The 20868-nt window shown below is 44.0% G+C and overlaps 1 protein-coding gene across 4 annotated transcripts in view; it reads right to left on the minus strand.

The window, feature by feature from the left end:
- kiaa1549lb (KIAA1549-like b) overlaps positions 1-20868 on the minus strand; it is a 273051-nt gene that overhangs the window by 110772 nt on the left and 141411 nt on the right. For all 4 annotated transcript variants that reach the window (XM_063061611.1, XM_063061614.1, XM_063061610.1 and 1 more), the window contains one exon: positions 13896-14059. In XM_063061611.1, coding sequence (XP_062917681.1) covers positions 13896-14059 — 164 coding nt within the window. The remainder of the gene's footprint in view (positions 1-13895; positions 14060-20868) is intronic.

Raw genomic sequence — 20868 nt, forward strand, 5'->3', positions numbered from 1 at the left:
ATAAGACCAAATCCTGGCAAAAGCACAAAACAAAAGCTTATAAGAATTCTTACAAACTTGAAAAGGATCTAGTGCTTTCCCGGTGTAGATGACGAAAAACTCTTCTTGGGCTTCCAGCCAGGTACAGGTATGAGTTTTAACCAACGTTTTGATGGCAAACTCTACCATCTTCATGGCATTACGGCAGAGTTTGCCATCAAAACATTGGTTAAAATCGATACCTGTAGCCAGCTGGAAGCCCGAGAAAAGTTTTTCCATCTTACAAGCTTGGTTCTCAATGGAAGACTCTATTAACAAGCATAGAGAACTGGATACAATTTGCGAACATATGCATCTGGGAGATCAGATAGACATAGATAGAATCTGCACAATTTGTCATCTTTTGCACATTGCATATTGGTTGCTTGTCGGTCTTTATGTATAGTTTCTTCATAAATTGTATTTCTTTATTTTCCTGTAAATGTCTGCAAGAAAAAGAGTCTCAGAGTTGTATATGGTGACATATACATACTTTGCTGATAAATTTACTTTGACTTTGAATGATGGCTCACTGCTGAGTACAGCACTCATGTTAAAACAAATACTTCAAGGCATACAGCATTTCCCATTAAACTTATCTTGATAAGTCAACCAAGCTAGCAATTAATAAACAACGCTAGAGATGGGTATCTGACATGTAAGGCTTACTCATTCTCAGTTCTGATTCAAATTAAAGATACACAATTTCCTAATTTATTTACTCCAGAGGATGAAAGCAGGGATAAGTAGGACACGGACCTGTACTTAACCTATTCTTGAATATTCCTATTCTGTTTCTAGAGTTCAATCCCAGATTCTGTACGGAGTCTCTGTACGTGCTTCCCGAGGAATGTGTGGGTTTCCCACGGGAGCTCTGGTTCCCTCCCACAGTCCAAAGATGTACTGAGTAGGTTAACTGGTCATTGTAAACTGCCCCGTGATTAGATTAAGGTTAAATCAGATTTGCTGGGCATTGCTGGTGGTGCAACGCCTATTCCAAGCTGTATCTCTAAATAAATAAACAATTTGGGATCTTTACAGTGCCAGTGACCGGTGCTATGTTGCCCTGATCTACACTACCATGCTCACCCCCTCCGGGTTACGCAACCTCATCCCCGGGTAATGATTCCGTGCCTCCCCCACACCACCCACCCCACCTTGCCGGGCTCCACTACTGTGCCCCCAGGGTCACACTATGGTGCCTCCCTAGGTCATGCTACCCAGCCTCCCCAGGTCACTCTACTGGGCATCTGTAGTCTCTGTTTTCCTTACACTGATTTGCCTGCATTAGAAGCACGTCCTTCTATTTTAGATTTTGACCGTGGTTTTCGCAAAGAAACTAAATGCACTATGAAGAATTTTGAAACAGGGGAAATAGCTGTCGGAATTTCCAGTGAGTTCCATGAACACTGTTTCATCAGTTCCTCTTTGCATCTTCAGGCACAAGCCATAAGAGCAAAATTGGGCTATTCGGACAGTCGAGTCTGCTCCACCATTCCACCATGGCTGATTTATTATCCCTCCCAACCTCATTCTCTGCTTTCTTCCTGCGACCTTTGGAGCCCTGACTAATCAAGAACCTATCAACTCCACTTTAAACATACCCAATGATCTTTCCTCCACAGCTGTTTGTGGCAATGAATTCCACAGATTCACCACTCTTTGAGCAAATAAATTCCTCCTCATCTCTGTTTTAAAGGGATGTCCCTCCATTCTGAGGTCATGGCCTCTGGTCCTAGACTCTCCCACTATTAGGAGACCAACCAACTACAATGGTGGCAACAGAGAGTACCTAATTAACCTTGCACATCTTCCGGAAGTGGGGGAAACTGGAATACCCTGGGAAAACTCACATGGACGCAGGGAGAATGTGCTCACTCCATACCGACAGCACCCAAAGTCAGGATTGAACCCGGGTTTCTGGAGGGGTGAGGCAGCAGCACTACCCACTGCTTCAGTGTTCTATTAGAACATAGAACCTAGAACAGTCCAGCACAGGAAAGGGTTTCTGGCCCGCAATATGGTCCCATACTAATTAAATTAGTAATCAAATAGCTAGCTAATCTCTTTTACCTACACAATATCCATATCCCTCCATTTTCCTCACCGTCCTGTGCCTATCTAAACGTCTCTTAAAAATCTCCGATGTATCTGCCTCTACCACTTCCCCAGGCAGTATGTTCCAGGAACCCACCACTCTCTGCAAAAAACTTGCCCCTGACATCTCCTTTGAAATTATGCTTCTCACCTGAAATGCATGCCCTCTGGTTTCAGACATTTCAACCCTGAGAAAGAGATACTCCCTGTCTACTCCATCTATACCTCTTATAATCTTATAAACCTCTATCAGATCTCCCCTCAGTCTCCGACACTCCAGAGAAGACAACCCAAGTTGGTCCAGTCTCTGATTATCGCACATGCCCTCAAATCCAGGCAGCATTCTGGTAAACCATAAACATGCGAAAGTCTCTAGATGCTGGAAATCCAGAGCAACACACACAAAACGCTGCAGGTACACGGAAGGCTGCACAGCATCTATGGAAATAAATAAACAGATGTTTCAGGCCGAGAACCTTCTTCAGGTCAGGACTGAAAAGGAAGGGGGAAGATGCCGGAATAGGAAGGTGAGGGGAGGGGTTGGAGAATAGCTGGAAGGTGATAGGTGAAACCAAGTTGATTGGAAAGATAAGGGCTGGAAAGGAAGGAATCTGGCAGGAGAGGAGAGTGGACAGTAGGAGAAAGGGAAGGCAGAAGGGACCCAGGGGGAGATGATCAGATGAGAAGGAAAGAGGCCAGTGTGGAGAATAAAAGAAGAGGGGAGGGGAGAATTTTTTCCCTTTGTTATCCTGGTAAACTACTTCTGCACTCTCTCCAAAGACTCGACATCCTTCCTATAATGAAGTGACCAGACTGTATGCAATACTCCAGATAAATTAGCATCAAGGAAATCCTCCACAGGGCTACATCCTGACTAAGTAGGAAAATAGTTTATTAAGTAAAGGATTATGTCCTTCATTTGCATAAAAGAATGCATTTAATTTGTCAATTGATTTTCCTTGCTCAAATCACAGTTCCACTGCCAGGAAGGATCAATGATAATAGATCTCAAAAGGTCAGCTTTTATTTGGAAGAATTACAACAGAGAGCTACTTCATGTAAGATTAGGAATTTGATCGACGTATAATTTGTCAGTGACTCAATATTCTGAGCTATGTCATCTCTGATTCGTCTACACAGAGTTCTGAAAAGATAAAGCATGCATAACATCACGTAAAAGTTATATTAGAGAATTGTACTTCCCAGCGATTGGATGACACAACATATGGATCAATCAGCCGACTGTAGCATGTCAACTCTGGAGGCAAGGCCTCCTGCCCGGTTCCTCCATCTACAGCAAGGACTATGACAACCTCCTACACTGTCCCCAACACCACCAATCTTTGTGTTATCTACAAAGATACTAACCCACCATTCCACTTCCTAATCCAAGTCATTTATAAAAAATCACACAGAGCTGGGGTCTCAGAATGGATCCCCATGGAACAGCACTGGTCACCAACCTCCAGGCAGAATACACTCCAGCTACAACCACCATCCACTTTCTGTGGGCAAGCCTAGTATGAATCCATGCAGCCAAGTTGCCCAAGATCCCATGCCTCCTGACTTTCTGGATGAGCCTTCCATGGGAAACCTTGTCAAATGCCTTACTATAATCCATATACAACACAACCAGTGTACTACCTTCATCATAAACACAAAAGATTCGAATGATGCTGGAGATCTTGAGCAACACACTCAAAATGCCGCAGGAGCTCAGCAGGTCAGGCAGCATCTATGGAGGGGAAGGAATGTCTACATTCATCAATATGTTTTGTCACTTCCTCAAAGAATTCAATCAGATTTGTGAGGCACGGCCTGCCCTTCACAAAGCCATGCTGACTGTTCTTAACAAAGCTTGTACGTTTTCAGATCCCTCGTAATGCAATTACTGAAACCTTCAGCTAATGTACAATAGGAGTTTCTACAAGCAGTGCAAGATGCTGCATTGAACATCTACCCTCCTACCAACACTTCTGCTTCCCAAGGCTTTAAAACATAGAATACAGAACAGTACAGCGCAGGAAAAGGCTATTCGCCCCACAATGTTATGCTGAACCAATTAAATTAGTAATCAAATAGCTAACTAAATTAATCTCTCCTGCCTACTCAATTACCATATTCCTAAATTTCCTCATATTCATCTGCCTATCTAAATGTCTCTTAAAAGTCTCTAATGTATCTGCCTCTGCCACCACCCCAGGCAGCACATTCCACACACCCACTACTCTGTGTAAAATACTTGTCCCTCATGTCTCCTTTGAAGTTACCCCCCACACCTTAAACAAATGCTCTTGGAAAAAGACACTGTCTTTCTTCTCTACCTATGTCTTTCATAATCTTATAAACCTCTATCAGATCTCTTTCTTTCTTTCTAAATCTTTTTATTAATTATTCCAAGATCATAAACAAAATAACAATGTTGATACAAAGAGATTGGAATAATCTTATTGTTAATAAACATATACAGAAAAAAATTTCAGATGACACAGGTATGGTAGACTTCCAAACTCACGATGTAATTAATCATAGAAAAAAAAGAAAAAAAAACCAAAGAAAACCCCCCCAAAAAAAACAAAAAAAAGAACTAAATACTAAACCCAAAAAAGTAAACGGAACAAATCAAGGCTGGACCACTATCTTAAATCAAACAGGTTCTATCAGATCTCCCCTCAGCCTCCAACGCTCCAGAGAAAACTTGTGTGACAGAGGTTATTTAAGGTGCACAACAAAGGGAGCATTTAATAGGTAGTGGGAGCTTATCCACACTATCTCACCCAGCTATCACAAGCTTAAGGAATCATAGCTTCTCAGATCTCTTTTTAAAAGACCCCATCGCACCTTAAATCCATGTCCTCTGGTGTTAGACATTTCAACTCTGGGAAAAAGATACTGTTTGTCTACTTTCACTATGCCTCTCGTAATCTTATAAATCTCTCCCCTCAGCCTCTGCCATTCCAGAGAGAACAACCCAAGTTTGTCCTGTCTCTTATGATAGCTCATGCCCTCTAATCCAGGCAGCATCCTGGTGAACCTCTTCTGCACCCTCTCCAAAGCCTCGACACCCTTTCTATAATGGGGGCGACCAGAATTGAATGCAATATTCCAGATGCGACCCAACTAGAATTTTATCAAGCTGCAACATAAAGTTGGTTTGAAAATTTCCAATATCCTGCACGCTCCTGGGTATCCTTGGCTCACGTTTGCTTCATAAGGAGGGGCAGCATTAAAAGAGAGCACCAACGCAATGCACAAAGGCAGACATATGCCACGGCGAGGAAAAACACCGCTCACAAGTTATGTTAGTCATTATTAGACCATAAGATACAGGATCAGAAGGAGGCCATTCGGCCCATCAAGTGTGCTCTGCCATTCAGTCATGGACTGATCCAATTCTTCCAGTCATCCCCACTCCCCTGCCTTCTCCTCATACCCTTTGATGCCCTGGCTAATCAAGAAGCTAACTATGTCTGCCTTAAATATACCCAGTGACTTGGTCTCCACAGCCATTCGTGGCAATAAATTCCACAGATTTACGACCCGCTGACTAGGGTGACTTTTCCACATCTCTCTTCTAAATGGACATCCTTCAATCCTGAAGTCATGCCCTCTTGTCCTAGACTCCTCTACCATGGGAAATAACTTTGCCATACCTAATCTGTTCAGGCCTTTTAACATTCGGAATGTTTCTATGAGATCCCCCTTCATTCTCCTGACCTCCAGGGAACACAGCCCAAGAGCTGCCAGACGTTCCTCATACTGTAACCCTTTCATTCCTGGAATCATTCTCATGAATCTTCTCTCCAATGTCAATATATCCTTTCTAAAATAAGGAGCCCAAAACTGCGCACAATATTCCAAGTGTGGTCTCACGAGCGCCTTATAGAGCCTCTACATCACATCCCTGCTCTTATATTCTATACTTCTAAAAATGAATGCCAACATTTCATTCTCCTTCTTCACCACTGACTCAACCTGGAGGTTAACCTTTAGGGTATCCTGCACAGGGACTCCCAAGTCCCTTTGCATCTCTGCATTTTGAATTCTCTCCCTATCTAAATAATAGTCTGCCCGTTTATTTCTTCCACCAAAGTGCATGACCTTAACTTTCCAACATTGTATTTCATTCGCTACTTCTTTGCCCATTCCCCTAAACTATCTAAGTCCCTCTGCAGACTCTCTGTTTCCTCAACACTATCCGCTTCTCAACCTATCTTGGTATCATTGGCAAACTTAGCCAAAAATGCATTAATCCCATAGTCCAAGTCATTGATATACATCGCAAAAAGCAGCAGTCCCAACACCGACCTCTGTGGAACTCCACTGGTAACCAAGCAGCTAGCCAGAATAGGATCCCTTTATTCCCACTCTCTATTTTCTGCTGATCAGCCAATGCTCCACCCACGCTAGTAACTTCCCTGTAGTTCTATCTTGCTAAGCAGTCTCATGTGTGGCACCTTGTTAAAGGCTTTCTGAAAATCCAAGTACACCACATCTACTGCATCTCGATTTTCTACCCTACTTAAAATTTTGTCAAAAAATTGCAGTAGTTTAGTCAGGCAGGATTTTCCTTTCAGGAAACCATGCTGACTTTGGCCTATCTTGTCATGTGCCTCCAGGTACTCCATAATCTCATCCCTAACAATCGATTCCAACAACTTCCCAACCACTGATGTCAGGCTAACAAGTCTATAGTTTCCTTTCTGCTGCCTCCCACCCTTCTTAAATAGCAAAGTAACATTTGCAATTTTCCAGTCATCTAGTACAATGCCAGAATCTATTGATTCTTGAAAGATCATAGTTAATGCCTCTGCAATCTCCCCAGCTACTTCCTTCAGAACCCGAGGGTGCATTCCATCAGGTCCAGGAGATTTATCCACCCCCAGACCATTAAGCTTCCTGAGCACCTTCTCAGTCGTAATTTTCACTGCACAAACTTCACTTCCCTGACACTCTTGAATGTCTGGTATACTGCAGATGTCTTCCACTGTGAAGACTGATGCAAAATACGCATTCAGTTCCTCTGCCATCTCTGCGTCTCTTATTACAATATCTGCAGCCTCATTTTCTACTGGTCCTATATCTAACCTTGACTCTCTTTTACCCTTTATATACGTACAAAAGCTTTTTGTATCTTCTTTGATATTAGTCACCAGCTTCCTTTCATAATTCATCTTTTCCTTCCTAATGACCTTCTTAGTTTCCTTCTGCAAGTTTTTAAAAACTTCCCAATCCTTTATCTTCCCACTAGCGTTGGCTTCCCTGTATGCCCTCTCTTTGCTTTTACCTTGGCTCTGACTTCACTTCTCAGTCATGATAGTGTCCTTCTTCCATTCAAAAATTTCTTCTTATTTGGAATATATCTGTCTTGCACTTCCCTCATTTTTCACAGAAACTCTAGCCATTGCTGCTCTGCTGTCCTTCCTGCTAGTGTCCCTTTCCAATCAATTTTTCCCCTCTCATGCCATTGTAATTTCCTTTATTCCACTGAAATACTGACACATTGGACTTTAGTTTCTCCTTCTCAAATTTCAAAGTGAACTCACTTTGATCACTGTTCCCTCAGGGCTCCTTAACCTTAAGCTCTCTTATCACCTGCAGATCATTGCACAACAAGCAATCCAGCACAGCCGATCCCCGAGTGGGCTCAACAACAAGCTTTTCTAAAAAGCCATCACTTACATATTCTACAAATTCTCTCTTGAGGTCCAGTACTGACCTGGTTTTCCCAATCCACTTTCATGTTAAAATCCCCAATGATTATCATGACACTGCCCTTCCGACACACCTTTTCTATCTCCTGCTGTAATTTGTAATGCACATCCCAGCTGCTGTTTGGAGGCCTGTATACAACTGTCATTAGGGTCCTTTTACCCTTGTCGTTTCTTAATTCAACCCATAGAAACTCTCCAGCTTCCGATCCTATGTCATCCCTTTCTAATGATTTAATATTATTTCTTATACACAGGGCCACACCACCCCCTCTGCCTACTAACCTATCCTTCCAATAATTATCTGCCTCAACTCAGGGCCTCATCAGGCATCTCAGAACCCAACCAACCAAAAGGAAGTCAAGCTATCACTGATCATATGAGGACATTATCCCATATAACCACTCCAGCATAGTGGATAGCACCACACTTTACAACACCAGTGAAAGGGTTTTAATTCCCACCGCTGCCCCTACAGAGTTTGTATATTTGCCCCGTGACTTCATGGGTTTCCTCCGGGTACTTGGGTTTCCTCCCACATTCCAAAGACATACTGGTTAGTAAAGGTTAATAAGTTTTTGGCATACTACGTTGGGTCGGAAGCAGGACCACACTTGTAGGCTGCGTCCGACACATCCTTGAACTGCGTTGATTGTTGACGCGAATGATTCATTTCACTGTATGTTTCGATGTACATCTGACAAATAAAAGCTGATCCCTATCTTTATGAGAATGAGGACAAATCATAGAGAATTGTTTAAAGTTATAAAATGCTAAGGTAGACAAGTACAGTCTTTTCCCGAGGGTAGGGGAGTCCGAAACTAGGGAGCACAGTTTTAGTGGGAGAAGGGACAGATTTAAAAGGGTCTTTAGGGGCAATTTTTTCCAGAGGGTATTGGGTAAATGGAATGAGCTGATAGAGGAAATGGTTAGGCAGGTAAACCAGTGCTATTTAAGAAGATTAAACATTAAAGATTAGTTTCATTTATCACACGTCCATCAAAACATACAGAGAAATGTATCATTTGTGTCAATGAATAACACAGTCCGAGGATGTGCTGGTGGCAGCCTGTAAGTGACACCATGCTTCTGACATCAACATGCCATGCCTGCAGCTTACTAGTCCTAACCTGTATGTCTTTGGAATGTGGGAGGAAACTGGAGCACCCAGAGGAAACCCACACGGTCATGGGGAGAATGTACAAACTCCTAACAGACAGCAATGGAAATTGAACCCGGGTCACTAGCACTGTAAAGCATCGGAAAAACTACCACGCTACTGCACCGCCCAAATATAGATTGATAGGTATATGGAGGGGCAAGGCTCGGAGGGATATGAGCCAAACATAGTAAAATTTGGACGAGCCGAGTGTGCACCAGATCAAGTTGGGCTGAAGGGCATTTGTGCATGTTGTAATGCTCATGACTGTCTTACATGGTTCTGCCAAAGAAGAGGGAGATCATTTTCAGCTGCCAATAATCAGTCACGTATTCAATTGATTCTGTGATGTTAGTGAGGATTAAACCCAGGCTAAGGATCCAAATCATAAACACAAGAGATTCTGCAGATGCTGGAAATACAAAGCAACACACACAAAATGTTGAGGGAACTTAGCAGGTCAGGCAGTTTCTATGGAAAGGAATAAACAGTCTGTGTTTCGGACTGAGTCCCTTCATCAGTCCATTCCTGATGAAGGTCTTCAGCCGAAAATGCCGACGATATACAGTATTCCTCTCCATAGGTGCTGCCTCACCTGTTGAATTCCTCCAGCATTTTGAGTGTGTGTGTATGTGTATGTGTGTTACTAAGGTAACAAAGGGATGCTTGCTCTCTGTCTGAGCACCACTGTGAGACCTCAACCTCAACACATTCACCTCTGTTCTCTCTCAGCCAAGAGATGACACTTCCAACATCATTACCCGAGCAGCATTAGCGATGGTTCGTGAGTTAAAGCATCTCGCACAGATCTGAACCCAACATCTCCTGATTCTCAGGCAGAAGTATCACTCAATGAGTCACAGTTTACAGTGTGAAGGTGATACATAAATCGAAGATGTTGTTACTGCCGCTTCTCTAGGCTACAGGGAAAATGATCTCTCATAAACTCATCTATGAATGCTTCTTTGCACTTGCCCTCATTAGTACTTCACCTCCTCTCTGACTTTTCCCTTGGTGATGGAATGGCATCTCCAGCACCTTTTATATCTGCAACCAGGTTCTTCTGGAGATACAGTATCACTGCAACCCAGACGAACACCATTCGGCCCTTTGAGGCACTCCCAGGTCCCTGTGCGGAGATCCAGTCAATCCCTTTTATAACCGGCGCCACGGTAACAGGATGGTTAGTACAACACTATTACATCTCAGAGAGTCAGAGTTCAATTCAGGCGCCAGCTGTAAGGAATTTGTATGTTCTACCCATGAACGTGTGGGTTTCCTCCAACATACAAAGACGTACCAGTTAGTAGATTAATTGGTCATTGTAAACTGCCCTGTGATTAGGCAAGGGTTAAATCAATGGGTTGCTGGGTAGTGCTGCTCATTGGGCCTGAAGGGCCTGTTCCACACTGTACCTCTAAATAAATAAATAAATTATACTTTAACAAGTCTCTATCCAACTTCTTTTCAAAGTTCTGATTGACTCTGTTTCCAGCACCCTGATAGGTATGCTGCACCTTCTACAAAATCCTCTCCTCCAACCCTCCACAAATCTATTGGAACTGAAAAAGAGGTGAGGAGCACCAGAGGGAGCCAATGGGTAGGCAAGGAGATAAGGTGGGAGAGGGAAAAGGGGATGGGGAATGGTGAAGGTGGTGGGGGGGGGGGAGCATTACCAGAAGTTTGAGAAATCAGTGTTTTTGCCATCAGTTTGGAGGCATCGCAGACGTTGGTTTTGTTCCTCCAGCCTGAGTGTGGCCTCATCACGACAGTAGAGGAGGTCATGGATGGACAATTCAGAATGGGAATGCTAAGTGGAACAAAAATGGTTGTCCACTGGGAGATCCCACCTCTTCTGGTGAAGCTGTTTCCCAATCTATGTCAAGTTTCACCAACGTACAGGAGGCCACACCAGGAGCGCCGGACACAGTATATGACCCCAACAGACTCACAGGTGAAGTGTTGCCTCACCTGGATGGACTGTTTGGGGCCCTGAATGATCGTCAGGGAGGAGGTGTAGAGGCAGGTGTAGCACTTGTTCCACTGGCAAGGATAGGTGCCAGGAGGGAGATCGGTAAATCAGTAGGGAGGGATGAGTGGACAAGAGAGTCGCATAGGGTGTGATCCCTGCGGAAAGCGGAAAGTGGGGAGGTGGGTGGAGGGAAAGATGTGCTTGGTGGTGGGATCCCATTGGCAGAAATTCCAGAGAATTGTGTGTTGGACGTGGAGGCTAGTGGGGTGGGTAGGTAAGGAGAGAAGGATGGGGTAAGAGCAGATTTGCGTGAAATAGAAGAGATGTGGATGAGGGCAGCGTTGATGGTGGAGGAAGGGAAACCCCTTTCTTTGAAATGAAAAGCCTCATCCTGAGAGCAGATGCGGTGGAGACGGAGGAGTTGAGAGAAGGGGATGGGATTTTTACAAGTAACAGGGTGGGAAGAGATATAGTCCATGTAGCTGTGAGAGTTGTGGGTTTAAAATAGACATCAGTAAATAAGCTGTCTCCAGAGACAGAGACAGTGAGATCAGCAAAAGGGGAGGGAGGTGTCAGAAATAGACCAGGTAAATTTGAGGGCAGGGTGGAAGTTGGAGGCAAAGTTGATGAAGTCAATGAGCTCTGCATGGGTGCAGGAAGCAGCACCAATGTAGTCGTCGATGTAGCGTAGGAAAAGTGGGGACAGACACTAGTGTAGGCTTAGAACATAGACTGTTCCACGTAACAGACAAACAGGCAAGAGTATCTTGGATCCATGCAAGTGCCCATGGCTAGACCCTTTTTTGAAGGAAGTGGGAGGAGCCAAAGGAGAAATTGGTGTGAGTGAGGACAAGTTCTGCGAGGTGGAGGAGAGTGGTGGTGGAGGGGAACTGGTTGGGTCTGGTGTCCAGAAGGAAACAGAAGACTTTGAGGCCTTCCTGGTGAGGGACGGAGGTGTAAAGGGACTGGATATCCGTAATGAAACTAAGATGATGGGAGCCAGGGAACTTGAAATCATTGAAAAGATCCAGAGCATGTGAAATGTCATGGATGTAAGCAGGAAGCGACTGAACTAGCAGGGATAAAACAGAGTTGAGGTAAGTAGATTAAGAGTTCAGTGGGGCAGGAACAAGCTGAAACAATGGGTCTATCTGGACAAGCAGGTTTGTGGATCTTGGGTAGGAGGAAGAAACAGGAGGTGCAGGATGCAGGAACTATGAGCTTGGTGGCAGTAGATGGGAGATCCCTGGAGCTAACAAAGTTAGTGATGGTGTTGGAGACAATGGCCTGGTGTTCGAGCGGTAAGTAAGAGGAGGTGTCTGAGAGTTGTCGCTGGGCCTCAGCAAGGTAGAGGTCAGTCTGACAGACTACTATAGCACCCCCTTCACCTGTATTGTGAGCAGCTTTGGGCCCCTTATTTAAGAAATGATGTGCTAACATTGGAGAGGGTTCAGAGGAGTTTCTTGAGAATGACTCTGGGAATGAAAGAGTTATCATATGAGCAGCAATTGAAGGCCCTGGACCTGTATTCACTGGAATTTAGAAGACTGAGAGGGGATCTCACTGAAACCTATCAAATGTTGAAAGGCCTAGATAAAGTGGAAATGGAGAGGGTGTTTCCTTCGGTGGGGGAGTCTCAAACCAGAAGACACAGCCTCAAAATGGAGGGACGTCCATTTAGAACAGAGGTGAAGAGGAATTTCTTTAGCCAGAGGGTGGTGAATCTGTGGAAATGACGGAGTGAATTTATGGGTTGAATGGCCTAATTCTGCTCCTATGTCTTATGTCCTTTTTTTTTGTCGTGGGCCTGCGTGCATGCAAGTCTGTGTATCTGCGTGTGCATGCGTGCGAGTCTGTGGATGCGCGTCCGCGTGCCCATGCGTGCGTCCGTGATGATGTCTTTTTCATGGCTTTTACGAGCGGTGGAGCGAGAGAGAGACTGTGTGGCATGCCACTCCTCACACAGAGATTTTTGCAGTATGTTCCCTTTTATTTTTACAAGGTCGAGTTGCGATCTCGACACTCAACCCGGGACGGATGGAAAGCGTACTCGGGAGCGGCCCCGACCAGTTTCGAACCCGGGAAGCTCCGCTCCCGGGTCCGGTGCCGATGTCGTTGCGCCACCAGCCGGCCCATGTCATATGGTCTTATATTATTATTCCAAAGACCTATGGGTTCAGATAATTGGTGACATGGTGTAATTGTAGGGATACGGGCGTATTGGGACTGAAGGGCTGGTTATTGTAAAAAAAGACAAAAATACAGCACCAGAAACAGGCCCTTCAGCCCAACTTGTCTACACTGACCACAGTACCCATCTCAGGATCAAGGATCAACTTCATTTACCATATATTAGGAATTTGCCATGGTGTTGGTTGGGGTGCGTTAACCTAGTCCCAATTGTCAGTGCTTGGCCCATATCCCTCTCAACTATTCCTATCCAAGTACCTGTCCAAATATCGTTTAAATTTTATTAATGTACCTGTCTCAACCACTTCCTCTGGCAGCTTGTACTGAACGCGCTCTGCACAAAATCTCTCCCCTCTCTGCTTAAACCTACACCTTTTCATTGGGAAAAAGACTGTGTGTATTTATGCCGTCTATCCCCCCTCCTGATTTTGTACACCTTTACACAGTCACCTCTCACTCTACTGCACAAGGAACTATGTTCATTAGACCCTAAGGCATGGGAGCAGAATTAGGTAATTGGTTCCATTGAGTCTGCTGCGCCATTCCATCATGGCTAATTTATTTTCCTTCTCATCCCCATTCTCCTGTCTTCTCGCAATAACCCTGTTCTTAGTCATCAAGAACCTATCAACCTCTGCTTTAAATATACTGATTGACTTGGCCTCCACAGCCGCCTGTAGCAATGAATTCCACAGATTCGTCTCGCCAACCTAGTCCCAGTGGGGCTTGGTCACGGCCTTACACTCACCTTTGCTCTCTGGTGCAGGTTTGACATGGTCTCAGATTTCAACTCGCTCTTGTTCTTCCGACACAGCACGGTGGAGATGATGATGATAATAACAGTTACCACGCCGACGGGAGCCAGAACTGCGGCAATGATCCACAAGTTGTTCGGAGGGTTCTTCACTACAGCTGCAGAAAGAGGAAACATGTTAAGACCACAATTGCTGCTGACAGTACAAATCTCGACCAAAATTACAAATGATCTAAGAAAGAATATGCTGGCCTTGGAGCGGGACCAGAGGAGGTTCACGAGAATCATCCCAGGAATAAAAGAGTTAACGCAGGAGGCATGTTTGATGGCTCTGGATCTGTACTTGCCAGAGTTTAGAAGAATGAGGGGAGAATCTCATCAAAACATACCGAATATTGAAAGGCCTTGGTAGAGTGGACATGGAGAGGATGTTTCCTTTTGTGGGGGAGTCTAGGACCAGATGGCACAGCCTCAGAATAGAGGGATGACCATTTAGAACAGAGATGAGGAGGAGTTTCTTTAGCCAATGATGGTGAACCTGTGGAATTCATTGCCACAGATGGCTGTAAAAGCCAAATCATTGAGTATATTTAAAGTGGATGTTAATAGGTTCTTGATTAGTAAGGGCATCAAGGTTATGAGTGAAGCCAGGAAAATGGAATTGAGAGGGAAAATAAATCAATGTGATCAAACTGCAAAGCAGATTTGATGGACCAAATAGCCTAATTCTGCTCCTATTCCTTACTGTCTAATGACCTGGGGCTCTCTCTCCATGGCTGCTGTTACCATTGAATGCTTACAGCTGGAGACACAAGAGACTGCAGGTGGCACCTCGATCCACACTCCCACCATCCTCTGAGTGAGCTTCCCCCTCATTTTCCACTTAAACAGTTCACTTTTCACCCTTTACTGGTTCTCTGGTTCTACTCTCTGCTTGCATTTACCCTATCTATACCCTCATAATTTGGTATCCCTCTATCAAATCTCCCCTCATTCTTCTTGTCTCTAGGGAATAAAGTCCTAACCTAGAAACATAGAAAACCTACAGCATAATACAGGCCCTTCGGCCCACAATGCTGTGCTGAACATGTCCTTACCTGAGAAATTACCTAGGGTCACCCATAGCCCTCTATTTTTCTAAGCTCCATGTACCTATCCAGGAGTCTCTTAAAAGACCAAATCGTATCCACCTCCACCACCGTCACCGGCAGCCCATTCCACGCACTCACCACTCTCTGTGTGAAAAACTTACCCCTGATATCTCCTCTGTTCCTACTTCCAAGCACCTTAAAACTGTGCCCGCTCGTGTTAGCCATTTCAGCCCTGGGAAAAAGCCTCTGACTATCCACACGATCAATGCCTCTCATCATCTTATACACCTCTATCAGGTCACCTCTCATCCTCCGTTGCTCTAAGGAGAAAAGGTCAAATTCACTCAACCTATTCTCATAAGGCATGCTGCCCAATCCAGGCAACATCCTTGTAAATCTCCTCTGCACCCTTTCTATGGTTTCCACATCCTTCCTGTAGTGAGGAGACCAGAACTGAGAACAGTTCTCCAAGTGGGGTCTGACCAGGATCCTATATTGGCTGTAACATTACTTCTCGGCTCCTAAACTCAATCCCACGATTGATGAAGGCCAATGCACCATATGCTTTCTTAACCACAGAGTCAACCTGTGTAGCAGCTTTGAGTGTCCTGTGGACTCGGACCCCAAGATCCCTCTGATCCTCCACACTGCCAAGAGTCTTAACATTAATACTATATTCTGCCATATTTGACCTACCAAAATGAACCACCTCACACTTATCTGGGTTGAACTCCATCTGCCACTTTTCAGCCCAGTTTTTCATCCTATCAATGTCCAATGTCCCGCTGTAACCTCTGACAGCCCTTCACACTATCCACACCACCTCCAACCTTTGTGTCATCAGCAAATTTACCAACCCATCTTCATCCAGGTAATTTATAAAAATCACGAAGATAGATGTCACAGAACAGATCCCTGAGGCACACCACTGGTGACCAACCTCCATGCAGAATATGACTTGTCTACAACCACTCTTTGCCTTCTGTGGGCAAGCCAGTTCTGGATTCACAAAGCAATTTCCCCTTGGAAATCATGCCTTCTTACTTTCTCAATAAGCCTTGCTTGGGGGGGGGGGGGGGGGCGGGGTACCTTGTCAAATGCCTCGCTGAAATCCATATACACTACATCTACTACTCTACCATCATCAATTTGTTTGGTCACATCTTCAAAACATTCAATCAGGCTCATAAAGCATGACCTGCCTTTCACAAAGTCATGCTGACTATTTCGAATCATATTATGCCTCTCCAAATGTTCATAAATCCTGCCTCTCAGGATCTTCTCCATCAACTTACCAACCGGTCCTTGTGACTTATCCAACTTGATTCATTCCAAAAGCCCCTGCACATCCGCTTTCTTAATATCTACATGCTCAAGCTTTTCAATCCACTATAAGTCATCCCTACAATCGCCAAGAACCTTTTCCATAGTGAATGCGGATGTAAAGTACTTATTATGTGCCTGCTATCTCCTCGGGTTCCATACACACATTTCCACTGTCACATTTGATTGGTCCTATTCTCTCACTTCTTATCCACTTGCTCTTCGCATACTTGTAGAATGCCTTGAGGTTTTCCTTAATCCTGTCCACCAAGGTCTTCTCATGATCCCTTCTGGCTCTCCTAATTTCTTTCTTGAGCTCCTTCCTGCTAGCCTTATAATCTTCTAGTTCTTCATCATTACCTAGCTTTTTGAACCTTTTGTAAGCTCTTCTTTTCTTCTTGTCTAGATTTACAACAGGCTTTGTACACCATGGTTCCTGTACCCTACCAGCCTTTCCCCATCTCATTGGAACGTACCTATGCAGAACTCCAAGCAAATATCCCCTGAACATTTGCCACATTTCTTCCGTAAATTTCCCTGAGAACATCTGTTTCCAATTTATGCTTCCAAGTTCCTGCCTGATAGCCTCATATTTCCCTTTAATCTAATTAAATGCTTTCCTAACCTGTCTGTTCCTATCCCTCCCCAATGCTATGGTAAACGAGATGGAGTTGTGATCACTATCTCCAAAATGCTCTCCCGCTGAGAGATCAGACACCTGATCAGGTTCATTTCCCAATATCAGATCAAGTACAGCCTCTCCTCTTGTAGGCTTATCTACATATTGTGTCAAGAAACCTTCTTGAACACACCTAACAAACTCTACCCCATCTAAACCCCTCATTCTGGGGACATGCCTATCGATATTTGAGAAATTAAAATCTCCCACGACGACAACCCTGTTATTACTACAATTTTCCAGAATCTGTCTCCCTATCTGCTCCTCAATGTCCCTGTTACTATTGAGTGGTCTATAAAAAACAGCCAGTAGAGTTATTGACCCCTTCCTGTTCCTAACTTCCACCCACAGAGACTCAGTATACAATCCCTCCATGACTTCCTCCTTTTCTGCAGCCGACACTATCTCTGATCAGCAGTGCCACGCCCCCACCTCTTTTGCCTCCCTCGCTGTCCTTTCTGAAACATCTAAAGCCTGGCACTTGAAATAACCATTCCTGCCCCTGCACCATCCAAGACTCTATAATGGCCACAGCATCATAGCTCCAAGTACCGATCCATGCGCTAAGCTCAATTGTTTCATTCATAATACTCCTTGCATTAAAATAGACACATCCCAAACCATCGGGCTGAGCTCGTCCCTTCTCAACCATCTGCCTATCCTCCCTCTCACACTTCTCCAAGCTTTCTCTGTTTGTGAGCCAACCACCTCATCCTCCGTCTCTTCAGTTCAGTTCCCACCCCCCAGCAATTCTAGTATAAACTCTCCCCAATCGCCTTAGCAAACCTCCCTGCCAGGATATTGGTCCCCCTGGGATTCAAGTGCAACCTGTCCTTTTTGTACAGGTCACTCCTGCCCCAAAAGAGATCCCAGTGATCCGGAAATCTGAATCCCTGCTCCCGCTCCAATCCCTCAGCCACGCATTTATCCTCCAGCTATTCAACCTTTCCCTTTAACTTTGGTCCTCAAGTTCGGGTGCCATCCTTGTAAATTTTCTCTGCACTCTTTCAATCTTATTGACATTTTCCCTGGTGGTGACCTCACCAGTGTCTTATACAACTTCAACATAACATCCCAACGCCAAGTGACAAAAGCTCTCTTTACAACTGTTTCTATCTATGATGCTGCTTCCAAGAAATTATAGATCTGTATTCCCAGATTCCTTTGACCTACCTCACTCCTTGGTGCCCAACAGCTCACCGTGTAAGTCTTGCTCTGATTTATCCTCCCAAAGTGCAACACTTCACACAGGTTGAGCATGAAAGAGAAACAATAGCTTTGTGTCATCCGCAAATTTGCTGATCCAGTTTACCACATTGTCATCCAGATCATTGATATAGATGACAAACAACAAAGGACCCAGCACCGAGCCCTGTAGCGCTCTACTAGTCACAGGCCTCCAGTCAGAGAGATAACCATCTACTACCACTCTCTGTCTTCTCCCGTGAATCCAGTGTCTTATCCAATTTACTACATCATCTTGATTGCCCAGCTCCAACAGGCGACCTTGTCGAAGGCCTTGCTAAAGCCCATGTAGGCAACATACACTGCTTTGTTTTCATCAATTTTCCTGGTAACTTTCTTGAAAAAATCTATAAGACTGGTTAGGCATGATCTACCATGCACAAAGCATTGATAATTATCCCCAATCAGTCCTTATCTATCGAAATATTTATACATCCAACATGATACATGAATACATACAGCACAGTACAAAAGTCTTAGGTGTCCTAATTATATATACAGTATGTACCAAAGACTTTTGCAGAGTGCTGTATATATTCCTGTTTAATGTTTAATTGAAGGAATTTATGCTTAATTTCACAATTCCACATTTCTCACAGCCTAAAGCTGCAGAGACTGACAGTTGTGTCCAAATAATTAATTGTGCAGCACAATGCTCTCATTAATATGTTTTGGTTAATGGATAGTGGGATTCATTTAAAATACATTCTGGTCTACTTATTAAACAATAGAGACAATCTGAATTTTATTATGGTCCTTTGAAATGACTAAAATTACATTATGTTCTGCCTAAATCAATGAAGGGGAAAATGCCAAATGTTTATTCTACTGAAGTACTTAGGTTTCACTTCATTGGCTTCTAATCTGAACAAAAAGGCCAAACTTCCAAAGATAAAGATTAGCTTTATTTGGTATATGTACACTGAAACATTGAAACACAAGGTGAAATGTGCTGAGGATGTGCTGGGGACAGGCTGCAAACTGTTGCCACACCTCTTATGTGAATACAGAATGCCCACGACTTACTAACCCTCAGCAGTACATCCTTGGAATGTGGGAGGAAACCGGGCCAACTGGAGGAAACCCACGTAGGCACGGGGAGAATGTACAAACTCCTTACAGACAATGGCTTCCAGCTGATGTTGTAAAGTGTTGAGCTAGTGTGCTGCCCTACCCACCTATTCAATTACTGTCATTACACTCACAGTGACATGACATACAGGGAGATACTGTATGTGAGGAAACTGTTAGCGTAAAACCAACGACACCAGAACCTGTCACCCAACTGTTATTCAAACCAATTGACATAGGAGCAGAATTGGGCCATTTGGTCTTCCTCGTTTGCTCCGTCATTCCATCATGGTTGATTTATTACCCCTCTCAACCCCATTCTCCTGCCTTCTCCCCATAACCTTTGTCACCTTTACTAATCAAGAACTTATCAACCTCCGCTTTAATGATTTGGCCTCTGCAGCCACCTGTGGCAATGAATTCCACAGATTTTCCAACCTCTAGCTAAAGTAATCTCTTCTTGTCCCTATTCTAAAGTGACATCCTTCTACAAACGTATTTTGAGGTCGTGCCCTCTGGTCCCTAGACCTCTAGGTCACTATTGGAAACATCCTCTCCTCATCCCCTCTATCTCAGCCTTTCAATATTCAATAGATTTCAATGAGATTCTCCCCTCCCCCATTCTTCTAAACTCCAGTGAGTACAGGCCCAGAGCCACCAAACGCTCCTCATACATTAACCTTTTCATTCCCAGAGATCATTCTTGTCTACATCCCCAACCCCTCAACCCTTTTCTACTAGTTATCTCCTCTCTTTTCAGTGCAGATGAAGGTCTCCAACCAAAAAGTCAACTGTCCATTTGCCTCCAGAGGTGATGCCTGACCCACTGAGTTCCTCCAGCATTATGTGTGCTACTCCAATTTAAAAGAGGTGATGCAATTTCATCTCTTCAACACCCTCTCTTATATTTTACAACATTTAGCCCTAATTCAAACCAGCATCACTCCCGTCCTTTCTTCAATCCCTGATGCATTGCAGGATGAGAGAAATCCATTCACTCAGTGGACTAATTCAAGTTTACTGTTATCTGCACTAGTACCTGTTGACAGAGATGCAATGAAAAACTTGCAGCAAACATCACAGGCACATAACATCAGATACACAACATCACTGCTCCCACTAAGCTGCCCAGGTACCTGGCCACACAGTTACTGAAATGCTCCTGTGAACAGCATTTGTTACCGTGCAGGTGGAACTTTCTTTTATATAATGTTAACACAATTATGAAATTATGCTAATATAATTTTGAAAATTGTTATATATAATTGTGAAATAACCTGCAGTTATGAATATGATCCATAATTTTTTCTAAATAATAAATGTACCACAACCTTTATAGTTGCATTATCAGTTTCCAGTTACAACACTGCTACAAATTGTAACAATAAATGCAGAATGGAAGTCAGTAGCTCACTCTTAATAAACCACTGGCCTGCTGATTGCTGATGCCATCTAGTCAAAACATTTTATTTTTGCCATTGGACTTGTCAGTTGTTTTGACTGCCTGACATTGTTTACTTGTGTTGTGAACTGTAGTTTGTGCTTGTTTTGATGAGCA

This window comes from Mobula hypostoma, chromosome 11 (assembly GCF_963921235.1).
Source record: "Mobula hypostoma chromosome 11, sMobHyp1.1, whole genome shotgun sequence".
Taxonomy (NCBI): domain Eukaryota; kingdom Metazoa; phylum Chordata; class Chondrichthyes; order Myliobatiformes; family Myliobatidae; genus Mobula; species Mobula hypostoma.